Genomic DNA, 13,768 nt, shown 5'->3' on the forward strand with positions numbered 1-13,768 from the left:
GTATTCGTCTTATTGAAACGAGTTGTTTGAAAATGTAGGCTGACTTTGATGTTTTAGATGTATGTTTTTCAGTTATAAATGAATTTAAATACTAACGTAATGTAATAAAAACGATGGTATATAGGTATAATTATATAATAGATTATAGAGATTGGCCTAGTATATAGTATTATTTGAAGTTCATAACCACATTGTATTAGGGACCGTGCGTGTTGGAGGGTCTGCCATCTTGTGACCTGAATCGGAACCATAAACATGCACATGTACATGTCACGTGTTTTCTTGTGCATAGTAGGTTCTGCCATCTTGTGGGCTACATCGGAACAAAAAACATCACATTTACGCCTCGCGCCAAAAATCTGACGGCTCCTGTGCTGCCTCCTACAGTTCATGCACGTTCCCTATATGACTACTTGAAATTTAGACTTTATCTTTAGACCGAGACAAGTGGAAGAAAGAGAGGCAAACAAATAAACAAAGGAATTTATAATAATTTTAGAACTAGTGTTTGAATTGGAATAATGTATTTTTACACTGATAATATTGACCCAAGGCCGGTAATCATAACCAGATATTGGATTTTTGGGGGCGAAATTATTTATAAATATTTAAATATATAGAGAGCATCCATAACTCAGGACAAAATATTCATGAGCATCATGAAAAAAATTACCTTAGCAGGCTTTGAACCCGGGACCATCAGCTTCATAAGCAGGGGTGACCCTCTAAACCAAACAGGTCTTCTCTACAAAAATTCCGCTACGTTTCTTTTCGCCAAAGATGTTTGCTGTGTTACGGCGTATTAGAGTAGGCTGTGTCTAGAGCTTTTGGTTCAATACTAAGGGATGATGTCATATATGGCGCCAGACTAAGAGTGACAGAGTAAGGAACAATAACAATATTGCTCTCCTTTACGCTCTTGCGTGACAGTCATGCGTAGACAACGAGGCCAATTCAAACTTAGAATACACTTAAATAGATAACTAAATGATGTCAGTCGCGCGCATTCGCTCGCACTTGTCCGTTCATGTACTGGCGCGAGCGAAATGCAAGAGCGACTGATATTATTTTGGTACAATATAAGTTCGAATTGGCCTCAAAATTGTTCTCGTTGCTATGATTATATTATGTGCCAGTAGAATTTTCTTATTTAGTGCTATTGGACGTGTTAAATTGGGAGTTAATTGCAAATTATTGGACAATAAATACAATGAAGATGGAATTGAAGTAAGTTTCATTCTTTTATTATATTTTCAACGTGAAAAACTTGCATGTTCATCGAGCCAGCCTTGAAGCGAGGCGTAGACTAACACTGCAAGAACATGCATGCAATTTATGTTACATTGCGGACTACTAAAGTAAACTGCATTCAAACATTTGATCAAATACCGCAATATAATGAATGATATGATATATATTTGAATTATTTGTAATTATTAGACTCTTCAATTAATTATAACGGAATATGTCCCATTAACATAATTATTGTGTTATATGGAGTTTTTAGTGGCATACTTAACTTTTTGTATGTTTAACTCGCTTCATGAAGGATCGGCCGCATCGTTGCTCAAAATACGGTGACAGTACGGAACGGAATCACAGTGATTCGCAGTAAGCGTCACAATTTTATCACATGCCCTCCACAACATGCGGTAATGCCTCGTATACGCCGTGACGTGTCTCATGCGAAACTACGATGCGTTAGCGCATTTGAGCAGAGCATGATGCGGTAAACTCGTGACGTTTACAGCACGTCACTACAATTCCGCACCGTCACCGTATTTTAAGCAGCGTTGTGGAAGGCATGCGAAAAAACGTAATGCTTACGGAACGTCACTGCAATTCCTCACCGTCAGCGTATTTTAAGTAGCGTTGTGGAAGGCATGCGATACAATAGTGACGCTTAAGGCACGTCACTGCGACTCCGTACTGTCAGCGTATTTTGAGTAGTGATGTGGAGGGCATGCGATAAAATCGTGACGCTTACAGCACGTCACTGTGACTCCGCACCGTTAGCGTATTTTAAGCAGCGTTGTAGAAGGCAAGCGATAAAGTCGTGACGATCGCGAAACGTCACTGCGATTCCGTACCACCACCGTATTTTAAGTAGCGCTGTGGAGGGCATTCGATAAAATCGTGACGCTGACACCACGTCACTGCGATTCCGCACCATCACCGTATTTTAAGCAGCGTTGTGGAAGGCATGCGATAAAGTCGTGACGCTCGCGGAACGTCACTGCGATTCCGTACCACCACCGTATTTTAAGCAGCGGTGTGGAGGGCATTCGATAAAATCGTGACGCTGACACCACGTCACTGCGATTCCGCACCATCACCGTATTTTAAGCAGCGTTGTGGAAGGCATGCGATAAAGTCGTGACGCTCGCGGAACGTCACTGTGATTCCGTACCACCACCGTATTTTAAGCAGCGTTGTGGAAGGCACGCGATAAAGTCGTGACGCTCGCGGAACGTCACTGTGATTCCGTACCACCACCGTATTTTAAGCAGCGGTGTGGAAGGCATGCGATAAAGTCGTGACGATCGCGGAACGTCACTGTGATTCCGTACCACCACCGTATTTTAAGCAGCGGTGTGGAAGGCATGCGATAAAGTCGTGACGATCGCGGAACGTCACTGTGATTCCGTACCACCACCGTATTTTAAGCAGCGGTGTGGAAGGCATGCGATAAAGTCGTGACGCTCGCGGAACGTCACTGCGATTCCGTACCACCACCGTATTTTAAGCAGCGGTGTGGAAGGCATGCGATAAAGTCGTGACGATCGCGGAACGTCACTGTGATTCCGCACCACCACCGTATTTTAAGCAGCGTTGTGGAAGGCACGCGATAAAGTCGTGACGCTCGCGGAACGTCACTGTGATTCCGTACCACCACCGTATTTTAAGCAGCGGTGTGGAGGGCATGCGATAAAATCTTGACGCTCAGGACACGTCACTGCGACTCCGCACCATCACCGTATTTTGAGCAGCGGTGTGGAAGTCATGCGACCGTCACCGTATTTTGACAGCAGTGAGGCCGATCCTGAACTCTTCCCGATTTAAAACTAGACATACATTCACTGCTAAGATTTATGCGTGCTCGTTCTCTGAAAAAATCGCTCCTAACTAGAACAATCTCACAAATGTACTAGTTCGGTATTTTAGTACAGTAGTACACCGAGACAAACTGAGCATAATATTGGATCCGGTTTTGCAGATGTATTGTAAAGTAGTATATTTCATAATTTGTTGTAATTGTATTTTTTTATACAATTGTTTTTTTTTGACGAAATTTTGTGAAATTTGATCTATGAATATATCCATTAGTATTATATATGGAATAATATTTACATCAATGAATTGCTCTGGTGATGATCGGATGCCATGTCCATCGACGCCCCACATATAGACGTGTTTGCGGACGGTGTTGGTGGATTTGGTCGAAAACTTTTAATTTATTTAAATAATAATTGTGTGTAGTTTTCGCAAATTTCTATTTGAATTTAAAAATTACTTATAACTAATGCATGAATTTGTAATGTAATGTATGTATAATTATGGTGACATTTTACTTCATTTAATTTTAGTTTTTATAACAGTAGTATTATTTTTGTGTATTGTTAATATCTAAATGTATACAATTGTTCTAGTATATAAGCGCCTTGGTTTTTGTTGACTGTAATGCTTATATATTTTGTAATAAATAAATAATAATAATGTAATACTGTCTTACTATTCATAAGTGCTTGTTGCTAGGCCTACATGAATAAAGTATATTTGAACTTGAACTTGTTTTCTCGCTTTCTTCCGTGAAATGCAACGGAGTGACGGCTATTCTCGGCTATGCTGTCTCGCTCATATTAGCCGAGAGCCGGTCGCATCAGTCGGATCGCTTTACTGCCAGTGTCACTCCTCGCTCCCGTTCCGTTTCGCGAGTAGTGTACAAAAATGTACTAAGAGCAGAATCATTAGGGAACAGTTCGGTCTAGTACAGTGGAGGGAATTGCGTCTTTTTGACTTTAATACACACTACACAAGCCTATTCACTGCAGTTTACGATCACGTGCTAAATCCGACTTCATCAACTTTGTTTATACAAAATTATCGGTCCTATTCGAACATTTCTTCAACCAAGAAACGTCACTTTTGACACTGACAGTTCGGTATCGTACCGCTGTGACGGCTTATAAGCATTGTTCGAATTGGGCCGTAAAGCCCGGGTTCAAATCCTGATAAAGGCATTTATTTGTGTTCATAACAGGTATTTTTTCTTCAGTTGTAGATTTGTTCATTATATATAAGTATGTATATAATATATAGGTAACTATGACAACACAATCCTGATTGAGCTTAGTGTGAGATTTAGTCGATCTGTGTAAAATATTGTCCTTAAAATACATCTAAACTCGAGTGTATAGTTTCTATTTTTCTCCGTGAGCTTCTACGGATTATCGTCTTATCTATTGTTTAAAAACCGCAAAGGCGCGTGCCACTACGAAAAAATGGTCAAGCCGCATAGGTAGCGTTTATTGAATTACTACTCTATTGAGCACGGAATAAGATTCATTATGAACTAATACAGAATTCTAACAGAATACCTATGCGGCTTGACCATTTTTTCGTAGTGGCACGCGCCTTTGCGGTTTTTAAACAATAGATAAGACGATAATCCGTAGAAGCTCACGGAGAAAAATAGGAACTATACAGCGAACTGTAAAATTACATGGGCACATTATGAATGATGTTTTACCTACACGTTGAATTTTCAGGCCGAGCCGTTTTTTCTCATCTCGCTGGTGTATGGAAAAACTGTGCGTCGTATTCGCCATCATAAATGCCGTAAGTATATATTTATTATCATACCGTGACACTCACTTAAATACAAATACAAAACTTACTTACTTATACTTGACGACTGGTCTGGCCTAGTGGGTAGTGACCCTGCCTATGAAGCTGATGGTCCCGGGTTCAAATCCTGGTAAGAGCATATATTTGTGTGATGAACACGGATATTTGTTTCTGAGTCATGGGTGTTTTCTATGTATTTAAGTATTTATAATTATATATTATATATATCGTTGTCTAGGTACATACAATACAAGCCTTATTGAGCTTACTGTGGGACTTAGTCAATTTGTGTAATAATGTCCTATAATATTTATTATTTATTATTATTATTTTATTAAAACTGGTCGCGAACATATTTTAAGCCGAAAATTGCTCGAAATGTTTAAATAGCTCCATAAAGAGGTGTTTCAGCCGGAGCGAGCATTGACCGTCGCAGACCAACACATCGAACAATTTTCGAGTTAAGAATTATAGGGAGATTATAAGTGTTGACGACCGGTCTGACCTAGTGAGTAGTTACCCTGCCTATGAAGCCGAAGGTCCTGGGTTCGAATCTTGGTAAGGGAATTTGTTTGTGTGATGAGCACAGATAATTTGTTCCTGAGTCTTATGTGTTTTCTATGTATTTATATATTTGTATATTATATATATCGTTGTCTGAGTGCCCACAACACAAGTCTTCTTGAGCTTACTATGGGACTTAGTCAATCTGTGTAAGAATGTCCTATAATACTTAATACTCGAAGGTTTACACAGCAAAAAACCAATTACGAATCTACTACTATTTGATGGTTGAATGCCAAGATGTTGTGTCACAATTACGAATCTACTACTATTTGATGGTTGAATGCCAAGACGTTGTGTCACAATTACGAATCTACTACTATTTGATGGTTGAATGGCAAGACGTTGTGTCACAATTATGAATCTACTACTATTTGATGGTTGAATGCCAAGACGTTGTGTCACAATTATGAATCTACTACTATTTGATGGTTGAATGCCAAGACGTTGTGTCACAATTATGAATCTACTACTATTTGATGGTTGAATGCCAAGACGTTGTGTCAAAATTCTTAATATAAATTTATTCACGGACCATAATTTTATATCCACCCACCTCCACCACCTTACAGAAAACCGCAGCCAAATAACACTAGACCCTACTCTTAGTGTTGTGTTCCTGTCGGTGAGTAAGGTTGCCAGAGCTCAACGAGGCGTGGGAGGGGGTTAGGGTCGGCAACGCGCATGTAACTCCTCTGGAGTTGCAGGCGTACATAGGCTACGGAGGCTGCTTACTATCAGTCGGGCCGTATGCTTGTTTGCCACCGACGTAGTATAAAAAAAAATCTGCAACGCAGGCTTCGTCAGGTGAACACAAACTCATAATCAGCTACAGGCGTCGTCACAATACAGTACAACGGTAAAATCTACAACAGGCTTCGTCAACTTACACTAAAAGCATAAATTAAAAAAAAAACACCTACAAATAAAAAGCACCCTCTAACTCGCCGCCAGTAATACTTACTTTTACTTACTTAATCGACCTCAAAACGAAATGGCTGTGAACTCGCGAAGATCACTGTCCTTCTTAGTTTTATACGTATATAACGTATGTACAGTAAGCTGCAGAGATAACTGACCCCTCCCCCCCACCCCGGTAAACAAATGTCAATTTACAGCTTACTGTACCCTCCACGCAGTGTTGACCGAATGTTAATTGCAATTGAACCACTATAAATTGAACCGTAAACCGTAACGGACGGTATTATTTACTCCGTGACCCCGCCTATGAATAAGGAGGTCCCGGGCTCGAATCCTGGTAAGGGCATTTATTTGTGTGTTTATAACAAATATTTTGTTCCTGAGTATGGATTTTATAGTCTGGCAAACGCAATTTGTCTGTAAATAAGAACAATTTTGGGTGCTAGTGCTAGTTCAAGATAACGACAGTCCGTCCCCATTTCACCATCGGACTACCAGACAATCGGCACTTCGGCATCGCTTCATGTTAGGTATTCCACAAATACGCACGAAGCGTTTCGCTTCAACATTCCTTATGCGAACTGCCAAGGAGTGGAATGCCCTGCCCGAGTCTGTGTTTCCGCATGAGTACAATCTGAATCTCTTCAAGGTTAGGGTAAATAGGTATCTCATAGGTAAGCGTACTCCACCGTAGACTGCATCATCACTTACCATCAGGTGTGATCGTGGTCAAACGCCTGCCTATCCTCCATAAAAATAAAAAAAAGAGAGAATTGTTTGGTTAAATTTGTGCGTGGACACATAAGAACGATTCTTTTCAAAAAAGTCTCGAATTCAAAACGCTCGCTGTTTCCCCGTGTAAGGCATAATTTAAAAAAAAACGCTTTTTCTTTCTTTTAAACGACACGTTATTCATTTGTATATATTTTATATTAAATAAGAGGTTGGGGCGAAAGAGAATTTGTCACTGGCCCACATTTTATAATTAGAGTCTGTTCGGAAAGAGAAGAGTCGTGGAATGTATTAGGCGCCATACATTTCACGACTCTTCTCTTTCCGCACAGACTCTATTCGCCATTATTTGTTACAGGTTACATGCTTACTGGCTTTCCTTAACAGCGTGATATTTCTAATCTTCTTACTTGTTGTCTGGATCTGGAATATGTATCATGGATATATTCCAACGTATGGTGATAGCGAAGGATGGACAGTTTTGAACTTTTTTATCATCGGAGCTGTAATATGCAGTATCCTTGCTGCGTCAGCACTCTACTTCGCCGCCCTTCTGTGTCTTGGAATACGAAATGTAATATAATCAAGCAATCGTTATAAGATAAAATAAAATAAGATTTATTGTCAAACCAGGTCACATATAAGAAAAATTTGGACTTTAGTGATAAAACCTATTGTACCTACACAAGCTGACAGCAACTTGCACATTTTGATAACCGGCTCGGTTCGAAGAGTTAGTTTTTTTTTATCTTTATTTAATGAGCTTAGTCTAAAAGACGATGCCGCTCAATAGTACACATCGAGAAGTGTTCTTACACTAAAACATTTAAAATCTAAACAGATCATTATTTTCGTCTTCGGATGCCCACCATCACCATACTGAACAGAGCTCTAGAAGAGTTAGATAGGATAACGATAAGTTCTGGTTTAGATAACTTCTCATTTAGACATTGTTTATATGTCGTATAATTGACAGAGGCAGCTCGATTCGGGCAACCAATGTCACTTTGACTTTAGAAATATCGTAGATAGATCTTATTGGGATCACAGCGGAATCGAAATAAGCGTCAATTTTGACATGTCGTTTAGTTATCGATCTTTTAAAGATCTTTCCAAGATCTTAAACGTGTTATAATAGTAATAGTAGTAATAGTAGTGTGTGTAGTAATAGTATTTGATCATAGCTTTGTAGGTTTATTTTTATTAACTATAAATATATTTTGTTTTTCGGTTAAATAATTTATGCATATCTTCTGCACCAACATATATGTCTCTGTTCAACCCAATGGTTGACTGGTAGAGAATGCCTTTTAGCATTAAGTCCGCCATTTGTACATTTTTCTTTGTTTGTGCAATAAAGTTTAAATAAATAAATAAATAATCATTCTTCGAATCGGGCCGAACGACTTGATTGGAGTAAAAGAGAAAGACCCCCGTGATTTGAGGGCCTACCCTCTGTACTCATGGCGCCATATTGTTTTAGGATAACAAGCGCTATATAAAGATGTATCTCAATTACGGCGTGACTGTTGTCACTCTGAGCGTGCTGGGCCTGCTGTTGTACATTTGGCTGTTTTGGGAGCAAGCGCGGATTGATGCTGTGGTTTCATCCGTAATGTGTTGTAAGTAATATGTTATCATTATTTTTCTACTTGTCGACTGTAATGGTTGAATTATAATTTCGTGTACCAAACTATAATTTTCATGTATAGCTCCCAATTCAACTATAATATTCATTACGATACGGTATAGTCAACTGTAAAAAAATACCAATGACGTGCCGCCGCTCTCCCATAGAAAATACTAAACGGGCGCGGGGCGGGACTAAACAGTCGCGGGTTTATCTTTTGTACTACATTTTTATCTACTGAGATACTTACCAATTTTAATTACTTGTTTAGGTTTTATAATAATAATAAAAATATTTTAGATGACTCGTAGAAAAAGTATTGTATACAATAGTGATATAATGAAGCTTTTCAATCTCGTACCTCACTTTGGCAACTCAGCAAGCTTCGTTGCCTAAACACGGTACTCGACTGTACTCGACTTATATCACGATTGCATAAAATACTATTTAGTACCTAAATGTCATAAGCCCAAACTATGCTAGAAAAGCGACCATGCCGGGGTAGCGGCCGACAAGCGTCAGCATATTTTCCATCGAATGATGTTAGAATACAAAATAAAATCGTTTTTTGTTTTGTATTAGACGTTCGATGTCATTCTGCTACTTAAGACGTAGCGTCTTAAAAAGTGTCTTCTTAAGTTGTTGTCCACACAAACGTATATTTGCTATCTGTTATGTTAGGAAATAATACGAGTTATTGTGCTAAGTTTCCACTTGATCATTCTGAAATATAAAATAATGCGAATAATCGGTTGCGAAATAACATTCGGTTTAATAATTATCAACTATAATGAAAAGAGCTTTATTTCAATTATAATAAATTATTGTCGATAATTATTTTGCCGAAAGTCATTTCGCAACTGATTATTCGCATAATTTAATTTCACCGAATGATTGACATCTAAAAACGCAGTACTATTATTTATATATACACTAACACCTAAATACACAGTACTATTATGTGTATAAACATGCATTTTATTTTAAAAAGGCACATCTTATGTAACAATGTACACAATATCATTCAAACAAAATTGTCTAATATTGTATTGTTTTCTTTCAGTGGCTTACTCAGGAATCCTGTTTCTCATCAACAAGACGTATCTTGAATCAGATCAGCTGGAGACAAACGACAGATTGCTCAGCACACCTTGTGTTCAACATTCATACGGTTGCCAATAATGTTATCTGAAAGTTATCTAAAAAACCGGACCAGTGCGAGTCGGACTCACCCATCGAGAGTTCCATACTAAGCTATTTTATCCATACAAATTTATAATTATGAGATAATTCCCAGTACTCAGGGCCGGATTTAGGGGAGGGCAACCGGGGCTACTGCCCCGGGCCTCCACAAAAGAGGGGCCCCCACAATAGAGAATACGGAAAATTTACCATTTTATTTGGAAATAATAACCGGCCAAGAGCATGTCGGGCCACGCTCAGTGTAGGGTTCCGTAGTTACTCTTCCGTCACAATAAGCTAAACTGGAGCTTAAAGTATAGTAAAAATGTTAACCAAGAGATGACACGGTACCTTCCACCCGAGTTAAACAAATAGGCATATTTGCATAATCAGTACCTAATTAAAGTAAGTCTTTTTACTATGAAGGGAAAACTTTTTGCTATAACTCAAAAACAGCTAAACTGATCATGTCCGCTATAGTTTTCATTTAATGTCTTTCTTAAGCTCTACTTCCACGATTTTTTTCATATTTTTTGGACCTATGGTTCAAAAGTTAGAGGGGGGGGGGGACACATTTTTTTTTCTTTCGGAGCGATTATCTCCGAATATATTTACTTTATCAAAAAATGTTTCTTGAAAACCCCTATTAGTTTTGAAAGACCTTTCCAACGATACCCCACACTCTAGGGTTGAAGCGAAAAAAAAAATCACCCCCACTTTACGTGTAGGGGAGGTACCCTAAAAAAAATTAAATTTTTAGATTTTATTGTACGACTTTGTCGGCTTTATTGATTTATATATCCATGCCAAATTTCAGCTTTCTAGCACTAACGACCACGGAGCAAAGCCTCGGACAGACAGACAGACAGACAGACGGACATGGCGAAACTATAAGGGTTCCGTTTTATGCCATTTGGCTACGGAACCCTAAAAAATTGGGACAAGAGGGCCTCCACTCCTTTATTGCCCGAGGCCTCCAGACCTCTAAATCCGGCATTGCCAGTACTTGTAGTATAAGAAGATATATTTCTTGCCAAATTTCATAGTTCTAGGTCGACGGGAAATGAATTTTGATTCCCTTGAGATTCTCAAAATATACGTTTTATGCGTGAGAAATGGACGTATCTTTTTTTTTAAAGTCTTGACAGACAGACGGAAAGACGGACGAGACAAAGTGATCCTATAAGAGTTCCGTTTTATCCTTTAGAGATACAGTTCCGTACCTCAAAAGGAAAAAAACGGATTTTTTTTAAGGAATAATAAGTAAACTTAGTTTACAGTTTTACCTATTACGAGATACGCATCTAAAAGTATTAGGCTTATCATTAAAATATCAGGCTAATCATTAAAACTTACGTATTTCATGATTAGCCTAATATTACAACTATTGCCAACTTTTAATTTCATTAACACTTAAGTTTACCAATTTTTGTCATTATAATTTATGCTTATCGTGTAATAAAGTTTTTCATTTTCATTTTTCAATACTTGTTCCTAGCGTTATCCCGGCATATGGTACGTGGTTGTCACGGCATGGGAGCCTGGGGTCAGCTGACAACTAATTCCAAGATTTGGCGTAGGCACTAGTTTCGAAAGCGACTGCCATCTGACCTTCCAACCAAGAGGGTAAAACTAGGCTTAACTAACTTACTAACTTAGGTTTGTTGGGATTAGTCCGGTTTCCTCACGATGTTTTCCTTCACTGAAAAGCGACTAGTAAATATCAAATGATATTTCGTACATAAGTTCCGAAAAACTCATTGGTACGAGCCACTGGCTTTCATTTTTCAATACTAACGGTATGAAATTTCCAATATAAAATTAACCCTAAATGGCTCGGCATTTAAAGTCCGTAACTGCACCTACTAACGAAAATTCTATTTATTTATGCAATCCTGGTATCTTATTAACACTGATGGTCGTGCTCGTCTCTACGATGGGATTATAGCTAATCCGTCGGCAATGATCTCTTGAACAATGTAGCTCATAACTGGGAGGCAGGTATTACACGCGCGTGATAATTAAGGATTATACATGGGCGATACTGAAAGTTCGTATAATGAGCCACTTAGAAACGTTGGATATAAAGGTAATAAAATGAATTCACGAAATATGTTTTAAAATGAAGCCACTTAGACATGACGCAGTAAAAGAAAAGGTAGTAGAAATTTTATATAATTATGATGTAACAATGGCTCCATTTTTGAAATGTTTTGTTTAATAAAAAATCCGGGGCGGATTTTTTATTGTAGTGTTGTGTTTTTTGTTGTAGTTTGTTAGTTAATAATAACCTAATATAGATTAAGCGTCACCCCTATAGCCATATTAGGTACCTACTACGAGGGCATCGGATCACGCGCAGTGCCCCCTGTAACTAGCCCCGTATACATGAGGAATTGAGGACGCATTTTGTGCCCAGGAATTTACGTTGGCCTTCGCTCGCTTCTTATAAATATTTATATGGCTGTATATCCTTAAACCGTGTGTCGTAGCGCAAAAATAATCTTTTTTTTTCTCATGTTGGTAACCCCGAAATAATAATTAAAAAAGAAAAAAGAGCATAATTGTGTCACAATTTGACGTTTAAAAACATACATATTATCTTCACTCATCGCACCGGTTATGTAGTAGATATTTCCGAACTTAATTTGAAGTAAGACATGTCAACATTTCATTGCAAGTTTGAGAAAATTTATTTTTTTGCAATCCACGCTCCAGTTTCAAAGCCACAAAACTGCTATAATCGCAAAGAGACGAACTCTAAACGAAGTCGATTATAACGGTAGAATGAATCTCGTTGTCGCACTTTACTAACTTCATTTCGTAGAACCCCAATGAATAAACTTGCATAATGCGAACAATCTATAGGTACAAACTAGTTGGTGTCTCATGTTTCTTCATCAAAGTTAGTCGACGCCACTGGCGCGCTTCACTTGGGGCTTATGAGATTTGAACTTGTTTTTTTAACAGGGGGATAATTTTAGTTACATATTCGCCATCAGATAGATCGGAGCGGTCAAGTTGTTCACAAATACAACGTCTTATTGTTAAGGTGTAGTAGGTTCAACCAGCATTCACATAGCGCACAGAAAGTGAACATGGGTGCAAAGATGGACAAGAGTCGCTGAGTTCTTGAATGGAGGCCCAAATGCGACGACCGGTTTGGCCTAGTGGGTAGTGACGCTGCCTACGAAGCTGATGGTCCCGGGTTCAAATCCTGGTAAGGTCATGTATTCGTGTGATGAGCATGGATATTTGTTCCTGAGTCATGGGTGTTTTCTATGTATTTAAGTATTTATAAATATTTATATATTATATATATCGTTGTCTAAGTACCCTCAACACAAGCCTTATTGAGCTTACTGTGGGACTTTGTCAATGTGTGTAATAATGTCCTATAATATTTATTTATTATTTATTTATTTAAATCGGACACACGACGGAGCGGTAGACCACCGCAGCGCTAGGTGTACGATGTGGAGGTCGGCACTGGATGGACGGGCACCGGGGGGCGTCGCGGATAGAATGCCGCAAGCGATCCCATGACGCTCCCCTAACGGCGAAGAGGCTGACGCCGCAGGGGATGTTAGTGGGTATTCTCCTCCCCTTCCTCTGGCTAACAGAACATGGGCTTCCCCAGCCCGGGGGTGAGATGCGTAGAACGACAGGAGTAGAAGAAGAGGGAAGAGTCTTACATCCAAGATTGGATCATCGAAAGGCCACCATAATGATCATGATGACGATGAGGTTCAGCCAGCAGAGTTTTTGAAAAATCGTAGCACTGTTTTAGATAATATTATGAATGCCAAAAATTTAATTGCGATCTTGATAGTTTTTTCATGATATTTGCTCGAAACTCTTGGAAAAAAATCACAAATATACTCGTAATTA

The 13,768-nt window shown here is 38.8% G+C and overlaps 1 protein-coding gene across 1 annotated transcript; it reads left to right on the forward strand.

The window, feature by feature from the left end:
• Positions 1–1,115: 1,115 nt before the first annotated feature.
• Positions 1,116–9,950, forward strand: LOC133519461 (uncharacterized). Its single transcript, XM_061853467.1, has 5 exons — positions 1,116–1,227; positions 4,770–4,839; positions 7,424–7,639; positions 8,549–8,687; positions 9,759–9,950. The coding sequence occupies exons 1-5, from the start codon at positions 1,211–1,213 to the stop codon at positions 9,875–9,877; spliced, it is 561 nt and encodes a 186-aa protein (XP_061709451.1). The 5' UTR covers positions 1,116–1,210; the 3' UTR covers positions 9,878–9,950.
• The last annotated feature ends 3,818 nt before the right edge of the window (positions 9,951–13,768 follow it).

This window comes from Cydia pomonella, chromosome 7 (genome assembly GCF_033807575.1).
Source record: "Cydia pomonella isolate Wapato2018A chromosome 7, ilCydPomo1, whole genome shotgun sequence".
Taxonomy (NCBI): Eukaryota; Metazoa; Arthropoda; class Insecta; order Lepidoptera; family Tortricidae; genus Cydia; species Cydia pomonella.

Bases quoted from the DNA above. Each gene is read 5' to 3' on its own strand.
- LOC133519461 (XM_061853467.1), top strand. The intron at 4,840-7,423 runs GTAAGTATATAT...TATTTGTTACAG, and splicing joins TATTCGCCATCATAAATGCC to GTTACATGCTTACTGGCTTT. The intron at 7,640-8,548 runs GTAATATAATCA...ATATTGTTTTAG, and splicing joins TGTGTCTTGGAATACGAAAT to GATAACAAGCGCTATATAAA.